This window comes from Bombyx mandarina, chromosome 10 (assembly GCF_030267445.1).
Source record: "Bombyx mandarina strain Sakado chromosome 10, ASM3026744v2".
Classification (NCBI taxonomy): domain Eukaryota; kingdom Metazoa; phylum Arthropoda; class Insecta; order Lepidoptera; family Bombycidae; genus Bombyx; species Bombyx mandarina.
The window spans coordinates 8,865,261-8,883,198 of record NC_143217.1 but is presented as its reverse complement, the minus strand read 5'-3'; the positions used below and the strand labels follow the sequence as shown (position 1 = coordinate 8,883,198).

Below are 17,938 nucleotides of genomic sequence, written 5' to 3'. Positions count from 1 at the left end.
TGGCGAGGGGGGCTTAAGAAGACGACGTGCAAGCTGCTCTGCACGCGTTTTATGCAAGAGCATCTGGGTGATGGAAGGCCGGCTATCCTCGACCCACGCTGGTTCTAGTCCAGCGGGGTAGATAGCTCACTCTAACTGGCGCCATCTAGGTGGGCTTCGGATAGCCTGCCGACCGAGAGGGCTGGTGGTCGTGGCGCCGACGACCGCCAGTCCGGCGTCCCGAGGGGGAGGGTGATGGGAGAGATGTGCTCCGCACTAAACGCTTCACTTTCCCCCTTTGCCTTTTCATGAGTTCTGTCTCATGCGAGGTTTGGACGTTGGTTGTTGAGCGACAGGAGGTTTTAGTCAGTTCGACTCTGACATGCCCCGCCCTCCACCCCCAGTGGACGGCGCCGCGGCGGAAGTCCGGCGATTTCTTCCTGACCAAAAAAAAAGGTATCTAAAACAGTACGGTATTATTAAATTCATTTATTCCAGGATATGTTTATACTTTATGTTCTTCTAATAGGATAGGGCGAATCCGTGTCTTTTACACAAAAAGTGATTTGGTACCAACGGAGTGTTTTGTAAAAATTACCAAAATGTCATAAACTGTGAAACATATCCAGAATGTTTGTCAACCATAGTAAAGCTATTTTAATAATAAATAACATTTCGACATTAGCTCCTTTGAATTTTTTTAATATTTTCAGAACAATTTAATTTTAGAAATAGAAATTTGACTAAAATGTCTAGTTTCCTGTAGCCCTAAACAAAATAATAAAAAACGGATCAAAAATCAAAATGGCCACTCAATGGACGTTAAACAACATCTATCCAGGAAATTGTTGCGTTTAATGCCATTACTTAGTAAATGAACAAATAATATTACTCCTATTTCAATTCTTTATCCTTATAATTTTTTTACTTTTTTCTGGTTTGTTTGTAAATTATACTATAAATACTAAAAATCATGAGTAATTATGAAGACGATCAAAGTGAAGATGGAGAATTAGCACGGAGTCCTATACACGACGAAATGGATTTCAGGTAAGAATAATGTTCACTTAATCCAAACGGCATATATTCTCGCTTTTTTAGCATATAAACGTGTTATTAGGCCAGTTAAACTAAGATTATCTCACAGCACAACCTTCGTTGTAATGGCGTGTTTCTTGAAAACTCATTAGCACTCCTCTTTTCTTTGTTACCATTTCAGCGTATTTTAATGTTAAGTTAATAACAAAAACACTCAAACTTTTCGTTTGAAAACCACATTTTCCTAGATTTACTGTTTCGCTTTAAATTACTTATTTAGGTTAAGCAATATCAGCATTTAGCCAAATATTGAAGTAAAATTAAAATCACCTAAGTCATTATAAAAGATGTGAGGAATTTAAATAAACATCTAAATTTAGCAAACGCACAGCAAATAACTAATTTATTAAAACGAATTGCTTGATAGATTTACTATACATTAAAATCATTTTACTTGTATGCTTTCTGAGCTGAGTTATCCAACATGACCGTCATGCTAAAATGTAAGTAAATTTTATTTTACAAACTATTCATATTCATTTAAAATTGACATTAATTCCATTTTAAATCTAGATTGAAATCACATAAAATTCCATTTTATAGCATATTAAATGTTGTTTTAGTTTATCTGACGAAGACAGAGATAACCCAGATGCGCTGATTATCAAGCCTCCTCAAGCAGTGATCAGAACCACACACAGGGACAAGCGCCACAAGAGATCTGCAAAAGATAAATACAAAGACACATCTAGAAAAGAAAAGAAGCATCTCTTCAGGTAACAGCTAAGAACATGAATGTGTTGTTTTCTTGATGCACAACCTAGATTTATTAGTATTATTTAACCATTTATTTATTTGTTTATAGTGATTAATGTAATAACAAAGCTTTTCATATATTATTAATGACAAATAGGTTAGAATAGTAATTTACTCTTAATGATAACAGAAAAGAAATAATAGTAATTATCAAATTTGGTACAGGAAAAAAAAACAATTTATCTATATCACTCAGATAGGTAAAGATTTGCATTGCCAAGATTTATGGCGATTGTTTTTTTTATTATATTTATTATCTTAATGAACAAATGATAAATTATTTCTCACTTTGTTGGTGTTTGATAGTTATTTGAAACAATTAAATTCATCTAATATTATGCTTTAAGGTTGGTCATCCTACTGACATTGGGAATGTTATAGATCAATATAAACCTTTTTTAACAGGGACCGTGATAAGTCTGAAAAATCTAAAAGAGAACTTATAAAAACTTCTGATCGAGAAGAAATGGCCAAAGATTACTATAGAGAAAAACAATACTACAGGGAAAAAGATATTTATAGAGAGAAAGAAATGTTTAGAGACAAAGAAACATATAGAGAAAAAGAGTTGTATAGAGATAAGGAAATCTACAGAGAGAAAGAAATTTATCGGGAGCCTAAGGATATGTACCGTGAGAAAGAAATTAGAGAAAAAGATCCATATCGTGAAAGGGAAGCATATAGAGACAAAGAACCTTACAAAGAAAGGGAACATTATAGGGATAGAGAAATGTATAGAGAAAACCCCAACTTTAGGGAAACCACCAGGACAAGGGAAACATTTAGAGAAAAAGATGCATTCAAAGACAAGGAGGTCCAAAGAGAATTGTACACGGGAAATAGAGAAAGAGCTTATAAATATACAGAGATAGAACGTAAACGTGCTGATCCTGAGAGAATAGAATCTAGATTAAGACAATTAGCAGACGAAAGCCATAGTAACCATAATAATGAAAAAGAAAACCGAGATAAAACTTCTGGCGATAAAGAACTAGAAGATTTAAGAACAAGGCTACTTAGTAAACGTATATCAAAAGAATTGCAAAGTCAAGAGTCAAAGAAAAGTTCAGAGTATATGGATAAGGAAACAAAATCAGAGCATCATTCTTCTCTTGACAAATTACAGCAAGAACGAAGAAAGCGTATGATTGAAGCAGGTAAGTTTCTGTCCAAAATCTATCAATGTCCATGTGATTTTTAAAGGCTTACTTCAATTCAATTATTTCAGAACGAGAGAAAGAAAAAAGAAAACACGAATTCCGAAGTGAGTTAGAAGCAAGACGCGAGGAACGGCGTCGCCGCGGTAAAAAACGCTCAATTTCACCAGAGGACAAGAAATCTTTCAAGAAAAGTAAATCGGAACAGTCACCTTCGTATGGAGATTCTGTTGTGACTGTTTCTGATGCTAGTGACATCGAAATAAAGAGTGATTCCCATTCAGAACCAGAAGATGGTAATTGTGATAATTGTTTTTTTTTTAAATTGTTTCAAATTCAAACCTCTTAAAGTGGGGTAAATTTGTGCTGGTTTATGTTTAATTCTTTTGCTTTAAGGTGAACATACAAATACGGATACTGCTGATGAAAGTTCAAGTACTGATTCTGATTCCGGAGCTGAATCCAAAACAGAGGAGGAGCACGATGATAATGATAAATCAGACAAGGAGATAGAAAATTCAAAACTTTGTGATAAAGTCAGAATTAAGTCTCAATCAAAATCACCAATACCAGATATAAACCAAAAGAGTCCTTCATCACATGGTTCTAGAAGGTGAGTTAAAGTAAAATTAAATAAAAAATAACCAACTCCTTTTCTCCAAGATTGAAGAATCACGATTAATTTTTTTAGGTCACAATCAAGGTCAAAAAGTAGAAGTAGATCACATTCATTTTCACCGCCGCCTCTAGGAGAAGCAGCAAAGACTCTTGAAGAAGAAACACCGAAAGAAAACGAAGAGAAGTCCAGACTGCGAGAAGAAGTCATCAACTCTTTACCACCATATTATCCTGCTTTGCAGGTAATTCTCTTGTTTTTGTCATAGTTACATGTAAATAATGGTATGCTCTGTTAAATTATATGCAAGATGTATTGTTAACCTATTTTCGAAATATTGACTAGCAACATCGGCCATTGGTTTACAATGCAGTCTCTAATGTTCATAAATATTACAAGGATTTTATGTTCAATAAATATGTAAGTAAATGAAAATTTTCATTCAATTTCAGTTTATTAAATAGGTATTCAAGTTAGTTGCTTTGGAGCATTGAATACCTGATTCCATGTTAATGCATTTTAATTTCGATCCGATGAAACTAAATCATTAGTTTTGTCCAAAAAATGAGTTTTCAAACAACTAAACATTTGTTACGAAGCCATTCATGTTTATGTGTTATTGAAAATGTTTTCTAGGGCTGTCGATCAGTTGAAGAGTTTCAGTGTCTCAACAGAATAGAAGAGGGTACATATGGAGTTGTTTATAGAGCACGTGATAAAACAACTGATGAAATTGTAGCATTAAAACGACTTAAAATGGAAAAGGAAAAAGAAGGATTTCCAATTACATCACTAAGAGAGATCAACACATTACTTAAGGTAGGATCTGAATATCAATTTAATGAATACTAAGCTCACCTGAGCCATCATACTGCATCACTGCTCTAATGTTGGAGGTATAATATTGTTTGTTGTAGATATATTATAATAGATAAGCAAGTATGTACCTCTTTGAGAGCCACGAGCTGTGAAGCACTCGATGGCTCATGTGCTGTTTTCACTACATTAATGCTTGTATTTTATTCCTACAGGCCCGGCACCTCTTACCTGCAAGAGGGTTGTGCTAGAGGTGTGACCCGATTGCAAGGGTTAACAACTTCGATACACGGGCGGGCCTATGTATCTTATAAGGAATTTATTCCTGGGGATGAACCCTCCAAAACTTACTTCTACCATGTATGAACATGAGCTTAACAACAGTAATATTTCCAAGGGAATAATAAACTTAGAATACGAACATCGAAAACTATTGATTCACAATAGTTACATCACTTGCCAAAAAAAATTGTTAACCCAGTTTGCTTCGAAGAATAACATCAAGAAGAAGGTAAAGTTTACTATACAACATTATTTTTAGTATATGCAAAAGTCGAAACACAGATACGGAATTTTATTATACGAACCAGCAAAAATAATATAAAAAAGAAAACAATAATCTACAATCGCTTGTAGTTATTTGTAACAGCTCATCGCACACAATTAAAACTTGCCATAATCTAACACTAATAAAAGTTGATTAAACTATCGACTTTATGTACTAGTACGCCACCTTGGACTAGTCAATGGTCTGGTACATTATTATTATGATGAATAATGTCAAATATTTTTGGATTGAAGACAACCACTGCGATGTGTAAGTTTACAATACTCTGTCCATCTTGGATATTTTTGTTAGGATTTTGAGGTGAATCTCATAGTGTTTAACCATATTAAAATCTGTTTTACCAGCCAACCTCTCTCAGGTTTCGAATATACTAAAAATAATGTTGTATAGGCCTTAGGGAAAAGATGTTGCTAATTTGACTGTGTGCATTCGCTATAGTTTAATAATAACTGACCAAATACATCACAAACAATTCTGTAATGACTATAGACTACCTATTACATGACATTCTTACTGCTTTTATTTTATAAATTGTACACTTTGTTTCTCTTTACATGTTAAACAATGAAAAAATATAAAAATAAAGATCTTCATAGTCATTTATTTTCAACTTTAAAAGAAATGCTGAGAAGTGCACAATATCATGAAATATAGAACAGGCAGTACTACTTGATGTCATTGTAGTCCAGTGAATGATTTATTTACTGTGAATAATTTATTGACTAGATCATGGAATGATATTGATGTCAAATATTGCAGTATGCATATTGAAGACACAAATTCAATTCCTGAAATATTGTTGTTGATCGTCAAAGAAACAACCATCAGTGGCCGATATTGAATATAAAAGAGAACTCGGTGTTGCAGTCTCCTTGATCCATTTTTTTAAACTTTTATTTATGGTTTAATTATTATTAAAGAACCCTACCTATTTAGGTATTATTCATAAATTCAAGCAATTCCTCAGAGCTGCCATCATAAAATAACTGTTTTGGTATCTATTGGTAATGGAGTTAACAGAGAGAACTCCATTACAAAAAATAAAGAGTGAGAATTATTTGTCAACAAAGAAATATTAACTCATTATTTTTATTATGTTAAGTTACAAGCAATACAATCTAAGATAGTAATAATACATAATATACATATAGATATATTTTTTTATTGGTCTGTGTTGAAAAGTGTTAGTATTTCAAATACACTTGCCATAGTTACAGCGTATCGTATTATACAGTTAGGAATTTTATTTCCAAAGCAATAAAAATAAATGTATCTAGAACGAATTAAATACCGGTCGAGCTGTCAAACAAATTAACATTTTAAACGTTTCTCGCGTTTGTTTTTAGTTCATATTTCATGTTAACTTAAAAGAGGAAAATAGCTTACAAAAGAGATTTAATTTTTTAATCAAACTTCATGGGGGCCCGTACAACATTAGTAAAAAAATCTTGTTTATGAACAGCTGGGACTACTAACTTCTGTCTTCGCTTTAACTAACTATTCTTTTAAATTCGTGGCCACCTTACTATAAGATTTTGTAATTTAAAAATCTCATGAACACCGTTATACGTTAGGAATTGTCCACAAATAATTTAGTTTTATGGCTTTTTCACCCACGCCCTTCATGGTCTATACCTAGAGCGATTTCGGTGGTGACACTATTGTTATTTTGTTTGTTGTTGTTGTTATTGTAAAATAGCCAATGTTTCATCAATTATTAGCAATCTCTGTAGTTGATTTTAATCTTAAGAATGATATCATTGAATTTAGAGGTCAATGTGGTTATTTCTGCCAATCAACTAACACTTATAAGCATCAGTCTTATGTCTTAACTGCTTTCGCTTAGATCGTGGATCTCAGGATCCAGGTGTGTGCCAAGGAATTTTGCATGTGCATAGCTACAGACAGCACACTTGAACTACGTATGAATATTTCGATTAGCAATAAATACCCCTAGAATTAATACATATCTTTAATCATATAAATCGTTAATTTTTTCAAAGGACTAGTTATGTTTCATTAACTTAAGCTCTTCTATTCTGTTGTATGGTTTCTACTTAACGTCTAATAGATTTATTTTAAAATTAAAATATACTCTTAAGGTTGCTGACGGCTCATCTGCCTTCAACACAAAAAAGGCTTTTTGTAGATTTTTCATCAGATTAATTTCAAATGATACTTTTTTAAAAGGTAACGCGATTAAAAGCGATTGTAATCTTGTCAATGGACTTAACTGTTTTAACTATGTTTTGTCTTCAGACATTAAGCGGCATCCTACTTTTGGTTAAATATACAGGATGTGTTGAAACGGTTCGTGAAAACGAAGACAGATGGGTGCTGTCGGTGATTTCTAATCGGATAACACTTAATACAAATATAGAAATATTTTAAATTAATTATCTTTTTGTATGGCACGTAAAGTGAAAAAAATTAGTATACGCTTAGGTTAAAACGGTAGGCCTGTTCCTGTTTAGGCTTCGGGAATGAGCGTCTGACTCCTGTAATAACCAAATAACAGGCTTGTTTTAACTAAATTAGAGGTTTATATTTGTTTAATTACGTTATTTACCAGTTAAAAGTACAACCTTTAGGAGTATCTTGTGTTGTGTGGTAAATCTCCATTAACCAATCAAGTTATTATTAATACCTGTTTGTTCCTTCATACACAGGAATGATTTAATCGCATTCTCAAAAGACTTCATATCGGAAACTGGGTTCTGTTTTCAGATTTTAACTGTTTGAGCGGGTCTTTTGACCACTTAGAACCCTCTGACTCAGGACGGTGAGTTCGTACACTCTTTGATCCCTTTGTATTTTGTTTTGGAACTTTTTTGGATTTTCACCCACGTCACAGACCCGTTTTAAATGTAAATATTGTAAATATTGCGAGCGTGTGAACAATTTCTGTATGTATGTATAATGTTCGGTATATATGTATAATATTCTGTATGTATAACTATGAATTAGAACAAACTTAAAAAATCATGCTGTTAATAATTTGGGTAAGTGTCGATTGATTAAACTGGGTGGCCGGATGTAGCGTAAAATTTAAATTTAGTCAAAAAACAATTATGCAAACGCAACTTCAACGTCTTCTGGGGCTAAAAAAAACGACTAACTTGGTGGTAATCATAGTATAAAGCCTAATTTTAATTAGCCACAAATTATAACAGACTTTGTGATTAGTCTTTAGCTTTAGTCAAAAACTTATAAAAAAGTTACATTTATTAGGCTCAATTCAGTGCTAAGTTAAATTTATGTTATGAATAATCTCTTAAATAACTTTAAGACCTTGCGGTCGGAAGACTTCATAAAACCAGGTCCTAGCTAGGCAGGGTAGGCAGAGGCTTGGGTTGGCATTACTCGCGTCTATAAGCGTCGGTAACCATTCACCATCAGTGTGCTTAGTGCGAGTTTTTTACCGTTCTCGATAGCGTAAAAGATAAGTCAAATTTGTATGGAGTTGGAACGTTTGCCTACGTTTGCCGCTAGGGGCACTGTTCCAGCTGCATGCAATATCAGGTAACTTTTACGTTATCGAGAACGTTAAAAAACTCGCACTAAGCACACAGGTGCACCGTCGGATTGTCTGTCAACAAGGACAAAAAAAAACATTATTTGCCGAAATTAGTAAATTTCTTTTAGTTCTCACCGATGGTCGTTGAATAAAAATGATTGAATTTACACAAGTCCTACGGAATCGCCAAGGTACTTTGCAAAATCGTCCCCAAACTATTTTAATTTTCGTTTATCAATTATTTCTTAGGTTAGGTAAAAAAAGTTTGTGAAAGCAATTTTTGTTGTTATGATGATTACCCCAGTAAACAATTGAAATCCTTAAATAAATAAATTAATAAATCGTTTCAGCAGTCATATTTTTCAGTTCGATGGGTGGGGCAGCTGTTATATAAAATATGTAATTGAGACTGACTACACTCATAGAGTCTTCCTTCACCTTTTGAGGTCTATGTGTTCCGGTAACCAATTACCGGAACTCGTTCACCAGGCTGTAAAAAAAATATAATTCTATTTCAACGGATTCATTATGTTTCTACTAAAAAGTCTCGACTGTAATGAAACAGCCACGACCTTAAGAATTTTCACACCGCCTCAACCCAATTTTTTTAAGTCGATACGAGTGGATACGCTTTTAGGCGTTGTAAATATGAGTCGAAACGGCTTTTTGAGTATCATGTGGAGATTTTTACGAAATCTTTAAGAATGGTAAATTAAAAAGGTTTTTTTTTAAATGTTTTAACAACGTTCATCCTGGCTACGAAACGCTTTATTATGCGAAGTTCGACGCGTGCTTACCTGATGTTTATTTATATCTCCATCATCATCAGTCCACAGTCGTCTATTACTGGTCTCTCCAAATTTACACCAGCCTTCCTAAGTGAGCCTGGTCTACGGATTTCGTTTATCCATTTTTTATTTATATCCTTTCATCTATTTATACAATCCTCCAACATAATTATGCTTGAAAATCATGTTAATAGTTTCTAGACATTGCAGAACTATAACGGTCTAAATAATGATGTATTTGGTCAAGTTAGGCACAATAATTAAATCGATTTATTAAGGCGTTTAATTTTGTATAATAATTAAGTCCACAATGATGTTTTCGACTTGTGTGTTCTAGGAGTTATAAATTTGGCAGTGTGTATGCGTTTTATAAATTTAAGTTTATAATAAACCTATAGATGTAAACTGACGTAGGGTGGTCATATTTTTATGTTATAACAAAATATGTTTTAAATTATGTATTTTGTATATTTTTTAATTAATATATGTTCACGTCTGCTGAGAGTATGACATATTTTGATACAAAAAAAAAAAAAATTAAGGTTTGATAAATTTTTTGTCCCCCATATGTCCGTTTATGTAGATTTATTGTAAACTTACTGAACCAACGACTTCCCTGTGGCATACTTTCTCATTTAAGTAGGGTCAAGTTGTTTTGTGTTCACCAATAAAATTGCTGTATTTTTTCGATGTTCGTATTCGAAGTTCAAATATTTTGGAATGTGTAATACCTAAACTACGAAAGCACATATGTATTTATATATGTATGTGTATATCGCGATTTGCGTGAAAAATCGTGGAAGAAAATTGTGTAATAAAACTGCCTTTGTAGTTGAACAAAAAGAATTGGTCAATTGAACAATATTAATTGTTTAAGTGATCGAATTCTTATATACATATTCAGGTTGTCTCATAAATAAGTAATACCAGGTCAATAATGGTGGGTATAGATGTAAGGTTGTGTTACGTAATTTTGGTCACGTTTTGAGAATCACTGAACTGCCAGGAGGTTCGGAAATGATTTCTCAATAAACAGAGCAACCTTGTATCTGTACTTTCGTGATTCTTTCGGAACATCCTGTATATATGTACGTACAGAAAAAAACAAATTTATATACTATTCTGTGGTGTTCCACGTATAAGATCAATGGCTCGCTTGCCCACCTTAATAAATTATGAAACTCACTCTAGAAACAATAATTTGAAAGGAATGTACAATCCACACAAATATTTTGAAATGTTTCTGACAGAAAGAACTCTCAATTAAAAAGAAAGAGGTTTGGTTTATTCGTCGAAATGTTTCAAAAAAATATCTTATCGCTTGTAATCACCTTAATGTGTGCATATTACAGACAAGGTTTTAATATCTTTTTAATTTTATAAAAACAGAAAAGAAATTTATAAAATTCAAGAGCTATATTGTACTAAAATATTTTTTGTTGTTATGGTGAAGTAAAAAAAAAAGCGTCATTTTTAATAATTACTTTACTAGTGTTGCTTTTTATTGAGAAATGTATTTCAACACATATTTTAATTCTATTGGTTAAAGAAATTTCGTATTAAGTTTTTTCATCATAATCTCTATTGAATTTTTAACGAACAATTCTGTGTTGCTCTCGTGAAGCGATTGTAAATTAAGATGTTTGCGAGATCTTCACATCTCATCATCACATCTTCATCAGTCACATAAAAAATAAGTTAATTTATCACCAAGAGATTTTTTAAAAACTTTTAACAAGTACGCACTCTGATTTGAATTTCTTCTTCGATTTTAATTTGTTAAGGAGAATTTCTGAAAAGGGCATCTTAGTACTGTTTTCAAAGTCGGACAAGAAGTTTTAAAAAGATTTAGAATAATATTTTTTTTTATTATTTCTTCCGTATTCACCTCGACTTCAGAGCTATGTTTGTACAATGAATTACTCTCAGGTTCGTTGAAAAATATTTGCGATGTCATTCCTTTCTTGCTAAATTATTTGATAATCATGTTCATTATATAAACTTTATGACATTTTATTTTATACGTTATTAATACTATTATATCCATAATATTTATATTTCTCTGTTTTGTAGTACAATCTAAGTTAAAAAAAATATGTATTTAATATTTAATACGTTAATTTTGTTATAATTATTATGATAAACGTCTGAGTATGTTGCTTCACAAGTTGCTTGATACATGTTAAACTTTAGAGAAATTACTATTACTGAAGTTTTCCTTTGAGTTGAGTAAGTAAGTAACTTTGTGGAAATCTTGAATTTTTTTTGTTAATTCGTTTTGTACCTTACAGGTTTCACAAAAATGTTAGAAATGTGCAAAAATGAACTTTGTACTATTTTAGTATGTACATGCACAAGTTCCAACATAAAATTGTTACTGATGAAGTGGATTGTAATTTTTCTATAAGTTGCAAATTCTGTATTTTTGCACAATCACTAATTAAAAACTGTTTCCATGTCCGTGTCTGTTCAGGAAATAGGTTGCCGATCAGTTGTTTTTTTTTTTATACATATATCTATATTAAAATGGCTAGAATTTAAAATTAATGTAAAACTGATCACTGCCTCCTTTCTCTTCAGAGGTACCTTTCAGTTTTGGAACAGCTTGAAAGTCATGTGAAGTAACTTATTTTCAGATTTTTATCATTTTTCAGGAAACCACTACAGATTCACTGTACAGTTTCGAACCATTATACCATTGAGGCCCGCCCGTGAACTCTCACTAACGATAGACACATTCCATTGTGTTATTACAGGGTCAGCATCCGAACATCGTCACGGTGCGAGAAATCGTAGTCGGCTCCAACATGGACAAGATCTTCATCGTCATGGACTACGTAGAGCACGACCTGAAGAGTCTCATGGAAACAATGCGCGCCAAGAAACAAGTCTTTCTACCTGGTAATAAATTATTAAAAACTCATTACCGGGGTCGCCTGTTGATTGTAATGATACTTGGTTGATACCCTAACTAAAAGAGCCGTTCATGATTGATCTAAATATTTTAATTACATACGAGTACTTACAGGGTGTTTTAAAATGATAAGACTAGGAAAATCATATTTTAATTGTTTTGTTACACAGTTTTTTAGCATTGATAAGTTTTTATTATTATTTTGTTGATTTATATGGCTAAACAAGATCACTGATCACGTGAACACAGTCATCGTTCCTCTGACTTCTCTTCTTTTCTTACCCTTATCCACTATATGGAGTCGACGCAGCATTTTCTCTTTCAGACAGTCCATAAAACTCTTTTTAGGAAGCCCCTTCACAAATTACATTTCCTTAGAGATGAGGTTGAAACCTGAATTGGGTTCTATAAGGAAATCCCCACTCTATATAAACTATTTTGCGACAAAAATAGACAGTAGTGGTCCTACCCACACGAACTCTCAATATAGGCTAGCGCCACATAATTAAGTGATACATCTAAAAAACAGAAGCCACGGTATAAACGTGTTGGTAGGAACATGTTCGTGTTCCAAATAGACCCCCATAATCGGGGAATCACCGTAGGAGCCGAAGCTATAATATAACAGTTTTTTCAGTTCGTTTTCTTATGTAGGCTAAAAACGAGGTTTTCCTATTTATTCAAGTAATGCTAATTTGGATATATTATGACTATCAAAAATATCTAGATAGAGATGAAATTGTGTACAGCTTATTTTTTTAATTTTTTTAGGAGAAGTAAAATGCCTTATGACCCAATTACTGAAAGCAGTTCATCATTTGCATGATAATTGGATATTGCACCGTGATCTTAAAACTAGTAATCTTCTTTTGTCACACAAGGGTGTATTGAAGGTAAGAATAAAAACTCATTCATTGATAATAATAATTTTAGTATTTTCTGGGTATTTCGCGAGTCGTTAACATAATTAAAATTACTTTCACTTTTGTCAGGGACCACGAAAACTGCTAAGTATTCGAAATGTTGAAACGAAATAATATAATGACAATAAAAGACGCGAGATTGGGAATATAAGTAATCTTTAATTACTTTCTTTTTTCTTACTTAAATTGATGGTCTAGAGAGACCATGTCAGCGTCGCTGGGCTAGTAGGTGAGCTCACGGGGCTCAAACATGACGATGTTGCTAACACAAACTATAGCAAGAGTCGTGCTTCGCAGAATCTACCACCGGATCGAAAATGCGACCCACTGAGAAGATCCGGCGAGAAATTCAGTGGGCTGTGTTTGTGGGTTAATTTACTCGCCGAGCCCTTCCTCGCAAGCGACGAGTTCGACGAGAACGATGACCGGATTTTAATTACAATTTTGAAACAAATGTATAAAATTTATTACAGGTCGGAGATTTCGGCCTTGCTCGAGAGTATGGATCGCCGCTCCGTCAGTACACTCCTGTGGTCGTAACTTTATGGTACAGAGCACCAGAGCTGCTTCTGTGTTGTAAAGAATATTCCACGCCTATTGATGTGTGGAGTGTCGGCTGTATATTTGCCGAATTCGTAAGCATGAATCCTTTGTTTCCGGGGAAAAGCGAAGTAGATCAACTGAATCGAATATTTAAGGTGAGTAAAACTATGTGTAATCTGATATTGGTTTGTTTATTTTTGTTTGTCTGTATTGCTGTATACGAGTAGTTGAGCTCGCAGTACAACTGGTCTTAAGTGGTCGTCAGAGTTCATGGGACGATGTGAGTGCCTCCACATATTTACAGAAGAAATAGTAGTCCCCGTAGTTGAGATAGGTCAGTCTCTATTATATAAAAGGTTTTTCTATAAATACTTATAAATCTGTAAATCCGCTATGTGGAGATTAGGGAGGAAGAGAACTACACATACAGGATAACAATATGCTCTCTGCCATCTGATTGTGAATAAATTGTGTTATCGTTGAAATACTACCTTTTCTCTGGATGAGGAGAGCCTATGTTTTTTCAGTACTACAGACAATGCATGTAAAATTAAATTTAAGGTAAACCATGAACAAAGAAACATCAACAGAACTTTCCTATTTATATTAGTATGGATGAGTGTATGAACGAAATAAACAATTAAAATATTACATTGCGCACGATAAATAATGATATAAATATTGTTAGGACTTGGGGACGCCGACGGATTTAGTATGGCCTGGATACAGCGAGATGTCCGTCGTCCAGAAGATGACGTTTGCTGACCATCCGCCCGGCGGACTGCGCCAGCGGATAGGGCAGGACTTGCTGTCGGAGACAGGACTGTCACTGTTGCAAGGTTTCTTAACATACAATCCCGCCAGAAGACTGACTGCGGAGGCCGCACTAGAACACGCTTACTTTAAGGTATTTATTTATTTGGGAAATCAACAGTACAAAAAAAACATGCAGTTTCCACCACCAAAATCGCATATAAGTAGAACAAAGGAAAAAATATATAGCTATGCATACAGATGAATAAAAAAAAAGCCGGTACAAAGTTTAAACCTACGAAATGGCGGCGGGAATAAACTGACGGCGGGCTATGACGCCAATATGTGTTGTACTACTACTACACTGAAGTAGGAAACCTATGGAAATGAAACGTCAACAAAAAATTCGTGCCACTATGACGTCATCTGGCCACAAAACATGGCGGTTTTAGTGCTGCCCAGAAGATTTTAATGTTAGTAGGTTTTATCGATAAACGTTCTTGGCTTATTTTATTTTAAATATTGTTGAGTATGAATGTATTTGTAGAATTTATACTTTAATAGGAATTAAGTATATTGTTATTTGCAAAGATGATGTGATTTAGATATTATATGAAATCTAAGACGAGTTCGTGCTTCAAATTTTCCAAGTAAACGATATGACGATTTTTTAAATTTGCTACACTGATTTTATAAAGTTGTCGTTTGCCGCAAAACATAAGTCGTCGTGGCCTAACGGATAAGACGTCCGGTGCATTCGTGTTGAACGATGCACCGGCGTTCGAATCCCGCAGGCGGGTACCAATTTTTCTAATGAAATACGTACTCAACAAATGTTCACGATTGACTTCCACGGTGAAGGAATAACATCGTGTAATAAAAATGAAACCCGCAAAATTATAATTTGCGTAATTACTGGTGGTAGGACCTCTTGTGAGTCCGCGCGGGTGGGTACCACCACCCTGCCTATTTCTGCCGTGAAGCAGTAATGCGTTTCGGTTTGAAGGGTGGGGCAGCCGTTGTAACTATACGGGAAACTTTAGAACTTGTATCTCAAGGTAGGTGGCGCATTTACGTTGTGGATGTCTATGGGCTCCAGTAACCACTTAACACCAGGTGGGCTGTGAGCTCGTCCACCCATCAAAGCAATAAAAAAAAAAAAAAAAAGATATGGCATAGTACAGTGCCATCGGCCCATTTTTAGCATGCTGAATGTTATCGTATTTTGAGTACGTGTTTTTCTTAAACTATTACAATCTATTTTAATTGTTTTGCTGACTCTAAAGTCCGTAACAGACTACCGCAGTGCACCTCAAGGAAAGTGCACCGCACCATTTGAATCACTCTCACTTGAGAGTGATTCAAATTTTAAACTTATCAAAAAAAAAAACCGCGTGAAAAAAAAACACCTACAGAACATTTATTCATTATTAAAAACGTAATTCCTTGTGACTTCCTCTCTAAAATCACTTAATTATTAAATATTTAACGAATTTACAATAGTGTTTTACTCACTGCGGAATAAAACTATTTTATTTAAATAGTTCCGAAGAGATTTTGTCGGTAGCCTTTTTCCCGAAATATCTAAACAGAATGTCTAAATATGTTTTGATGACATATTTTAAAGAGGTTTTTATGATTAGTGTCATGATGAATAGATTCCGACCGAAAAATGGTGTCCGATATTTCGGATTCAAATATATTATTAAGTGTATAATCTATGTTTCGGATGAGGGCTCCATAATGAATTTAAATATATATAGATAATAGTTTTGGGGCATCGACCTTCTTGAGATCCTATAAAATATGTTTTAATTATTATTTTTGTATGTTTTAAGCATGATAAAATTAGAAATTTTATATAAGCAATCATATTAAATCGATATCAAAGTCAATAAATAATGTACAACCCAAAACAGACGGCCGAACTGACGTGATAATGACATTTGGCGCGCTAAACATGGCGGATTTTCGGCCTCATTAGACGGAGACGGAGACATTTACGTATATTCATGTTTCATTTTATGTACGCACTGAAATACTGTTATATTGTTTTCCTGCGAGTTAAAGTGCTGAGTAAGAACGAGATAGATATATGTTTATGTGTGTGCCTTCAAAATGGGTGCTATTTATATAAGCAATTGTACGTATAGAACAATATGTCGTGTCCCTACTATATAGGTCTATGTACTACTATGGTAACATACCGTCAAACAGAACCCCAGCGCTATAACTGCTATAAGTACGCAACGCTCTGTTGCGGCGTTAGGACGGTTTGACGTCAGGCGTTGTAATTTTTTACAAATTTTATTTTAGCGTCCGAGTGAATGTGTATTAAAATACTGGATAATGCCCAAAAAATTGATAGAAATAGAAAATACCCATGCTTATACAATGCCACATCTGAATCACTCGACATCTTAATACTTTTAATTTTTCACACTGTTATCGAAAGGCACTATGATTTGGCGTTACGTTGTATCAAGGAGCGTTGGGCATCTAGTCAATTTGTGTGACAAGAAAAGAGCGCGACGTTAAAACGCAGCGCTAAGTACGCGTTCTGTTTGACGAAGCCTTAAAAGTATCGAAAATAGTTTTCGAGTCTACACCCATGATAACAAGGCGACGTCGTTTTCTCAACAGGAGCAACCCGTGGCGATCGACCCGGCGATGTTTCCAACGTGGCCGGCCAAGTCGGAAGGCAACCGTCGCACGACGCACAGCCCGCGGCCGCCGGCGGGGGGCGCCGCCTACGCCGCGTACTCGCGCGCCGACTCGGACGAGGCGCTCGGCTTCCACGTGCACCAGCGCTCGCTCAACGTAGCGCCCGGCTTCTCGCTCAAGTTCTAACCACGCCGCTCTTTGTTACGTACGATTACGTAATAGGGTAAATAAGAAAACAATGACTCAAATTTATTGAAGAAAATTATCTCGTGAACGAATAATATGTTGGTATACTTAATATTGTTTAAATTTAATAGTACATTTTTTTTGGGACATTTTTAATTACCGAAGCGTCTTTCGTAAACGTTTTGAAAATGGCATTTTGTTTCTTATAATAAGTTTTTACGATATGTAAATGTCAAATACTATTTTTGCATTATGTATACATGTTACGGTCATGTAGTTAATCTTATAGTTTAAATTGTAAAACTTACTGTTAGAACTATTTGTATGTTACACATTATTAATTACAATAAAAACTCCTAAAACTGCTGAATGTAGTAAAAAATCTCTAAAATACTTGTTAGTGATATCTTTAACTTAATAAAAATAAAGACTAGTTGTTCTTTCTGTATTGAGAAACTGTAATACATTTCGAGTAAATGGAAAGTATTGTAATTGTAATATTCAATCTACTTTTGATCTACTTGTTATTGAAATCATCATACATGTAAATATTGTCATGTTGTCATAATTTGTAATATAGTGGTGTATTAAAATGAAAAAAAAAAGATAAAAATAGTGTTAAAAGAGTAAATATAGGGGTATGCCGAAAAAAGCCTTTTA

General features: G+C 34.0%; 1 protein-coding gene across 3 annotated transcripts; it reads left to right on the top strand.

Annotated features, from left to right (window-relative positions):
• Positions 1-754: 754 nt before the first annotated feature.
• Pitslre (cyclin dependent kinase 11B pitslre) lies at positions 755-17,930 on the top strand. Of its 3 annotated transcripts, none has more exons than XM_028186106.2 (12): positions 755-1,029; positions 1,641-1,793; positions 2,239-2,990; positions 3,062-3,286; positions 3,387-3,603; positions 3,682-3,850; positions 4,243-4,425; positions 12,052-12,196; positions 12,981-13,102; positions 13,606-13,830; positions 14,364-14,582; positions 17,072-17,930. In XM_028186106.2, the coding sequence occupies exons 1-12, from the start codon at positions 953-955 to the stop codon at positions 17,276-17,278; spliced, it is 2,694 nt and encodes an 897-aa protein (XP_028041907.1). In that variant the 5' UTR covers positions 755-952; the 3' UTR covers positions 17,279-17,930. The 3 variants fall into 3 exon arrangements, with proteins under 3 accessions (XP_028041907.1, XP_089586703.1, XP_089586704.1); XM_089730577.1 differs by having other exon boundaries at positions 790-1,029; positions 1,659-1,793; XM_089730578.1 differs by lacking the exon at positions 755-1,029 and having other exon boundaries at positions 1,659-1,793; positions 2,181-2,990.
• Positions 17,931-17,938: the final 8 nt, after the last annotated feature.